This window comes from Morone saxatilis, unplaced genomic scaffold (genome assembly GCF_004916995.1).
Source record: "Morone saxatilis isolate NCDOM2014 unplaced genomic scaffold, NCSU_SB_2.0 Contig20, whole genome shotgun sequence".
Lineage (NCBI taxonomy): Eukaryota > Metazoa > Chordata > Actinopteri > Moronidae > Morone > Morone saxatilis.
In genome coordinates this window covers 16,481,881-16,483,936 of record NW_023339763.1, presented here as the reverse complement: position 1 = coordinate 16,483,936, position 2,056 = coordinate 16,481,881, and the positions used below count along the sequence as shown (strand labels likewise).

Sequence of the window (2,056 nt, the reverse complement as noted above, 5' to 3'; positions counted from 1 at the left end):
GGGGGGGGGGGGGGGGGGGTTGCATGTGCTTTGCATCAGCGTGGCACAAGAAGGAGGACAAGCTGAATGGAGCACTTTTCCGGTTCATAAAGTAAACGTCAGTGACCGCAGAGAGATAACAGACACCGAGCACATGGAGTTTAATTTGTTCATCAAACAAATATTAATATGTGCAAAATACGTGTGAGCCACATCAGAAGAGTAACTGTATGACCAAATAAAAATGTCATACTGATTAAATTTTCTTCTCATTCATTACTATCATGACAATAAAATAATCTGCTTGTTGTCTTGATTCTATTGTTTGACTTTTCCACATCACCTCTGTGCCTTGGATTTCAATAAAATATCAGGTAATTCCTCCAAAAAGTAAAACATGTTTGCCGTTAAACCTTCTTTAGATGAACTGATGTCACCTTGGGGATATTCAACAATGGTGATTTACTTTGTTGTTTGGCATGAACATGTTTTTCAGAGGTTACTTGACTTACAATAGAAGTCATCTTCAGAGGAGATTGTTACATGGTGTTTTCCTAATATACAGAAGATTTCTTACTTGGTTGTTCGAAACTATTCACTCTTTAACTTCTCTTCCAGTCTGCAGTCATGTACAATGTTATAAAAGACAAAATGAAAGAGTCGTATTCCTGTAATAACAGGATGCCCTTTCATTATATATGGCACTTTCTTTTAAAGTTATGGAATGTGGCAAAGCAACATGAAGTTAATGAACGTGACTGTGATGCATCTAAAATAAGAGTTGTCTTTATTCAAACCAAAGGCATGCCTGGGAGTGAGAAAATAATGCAATGACACTACTCTGCAGTTTTTCCTTCCTCACTCTAAATACTGTTGTATTTCCTGCATGGTCATGAGGATTATGAGTTTCTAGACATTGAAATGAGAATGTATGACTATCACATTCTGAATTTGCCTAAGATGAAAACATAATAGGCAAAGTCAGAAGGAACGAGAGGCCATGGTTTTAAATGTAAGATAAGGCGTACCTTATCTTACATTTAAAAATGGCTGATGATGACTATCCTGCGATCGCTGTCTGTAACTAGTCTCACTAGCACTGCGTCTGACTCTGAGCCTGATATACCGGGAGCACTGGTTTTAGACATACCTACATTACAATTCAACAAGTTTTTAGGTAAGTTGACATAATCTTGAACAAAGGGATAAACAGCCAAAGGTTGCAGCCTTCGGTTGTTTATGTCCTCCTTGTGTGTGCAGATCATTTCATGTCTCCAGTGAGACACAGCTGGTTTACCCCGGCATCACTGACACTTTACTTAATGAGAGGGAAACATTTTTACTTACGTATGCACTCAATGTAAATACGATGGTGTCTATCGCTATAGTTATCGTTACCAAAGCCGTTATTGTGATGTCACTACTACAACAGCCCACTGTAATATAAAAAAACCAAAATGCTTTGGCACCCACACGGATACAGTTGAAACACTCTTTGTGAATCGACTGTTTCAACATGTAGTGAGTGGATGGAAAGCAACTGAAAATAAAATTATTCTACCCTCCCAGGACAGATTGCAACAATGGACACCTTGACCTTGAGTGGCAGAAATCTTAAGGTGAAACACTTAAAACCTGCTTGAGAGTGTACCATAATAGTAGTGACCACAATTGTTCGGTTTTCCACAGAAGAGGACTCGTTGGTGACCTGCTGATCCATAATATATACAAATTTTTCGTACTCATTCCAGTAGCCGATCTGAAAACGACACAAAGGTTCACAGTTATTACGAGAAGCAGAAAGAAATTTTTTCCAGGAGGGCCTCCAAGTACGATGGGAGTTGGTCGGCTCTATCTATACAGCAGGAGACAGTGTTGGTTTTTGCCTGATGTATGATTTTATAAAAAGCTTGTAGTGGTGCTTCTCACTTCACCTGGGCTACACTTCAGCAGAGTAGGCGTAAGCTATTCCTGGCTCAGCAAATGTTCTCTTACATAACAAGAAAGCAGCATCAGTAGAGCACTAGAAGACTGATAAAAATTAATTCCAGCAAGACAAACCTAATAGTCTAAATGT

At 39.0% G+C, this 2,056-nt stretch overlaps 1 protein-coding gene across 1 annotated transcript in view; it reads right to left on the bottom strand.

Annotated features, from left to right (window-relative positions):
* The window catches only part of gria3a (glutamate receptor, ionotropic, AMPA 3a), a 69,288-nt gene that overhangs the window by 23,962 nt on the left and 43,270 nt on the right, over positions 1-2,056 (bottom strand). The window contains exon 9 of the mRNA XM_035667186.1: positions 1,631-1,738. Within this exon, the coding sequence (XP_035523079.1) occupies positions 1,631-1,738 (108 nt within the window). The remainder of the gene's footprint in view (positions 1-1,630; positions 1,739-2,056) is intronic.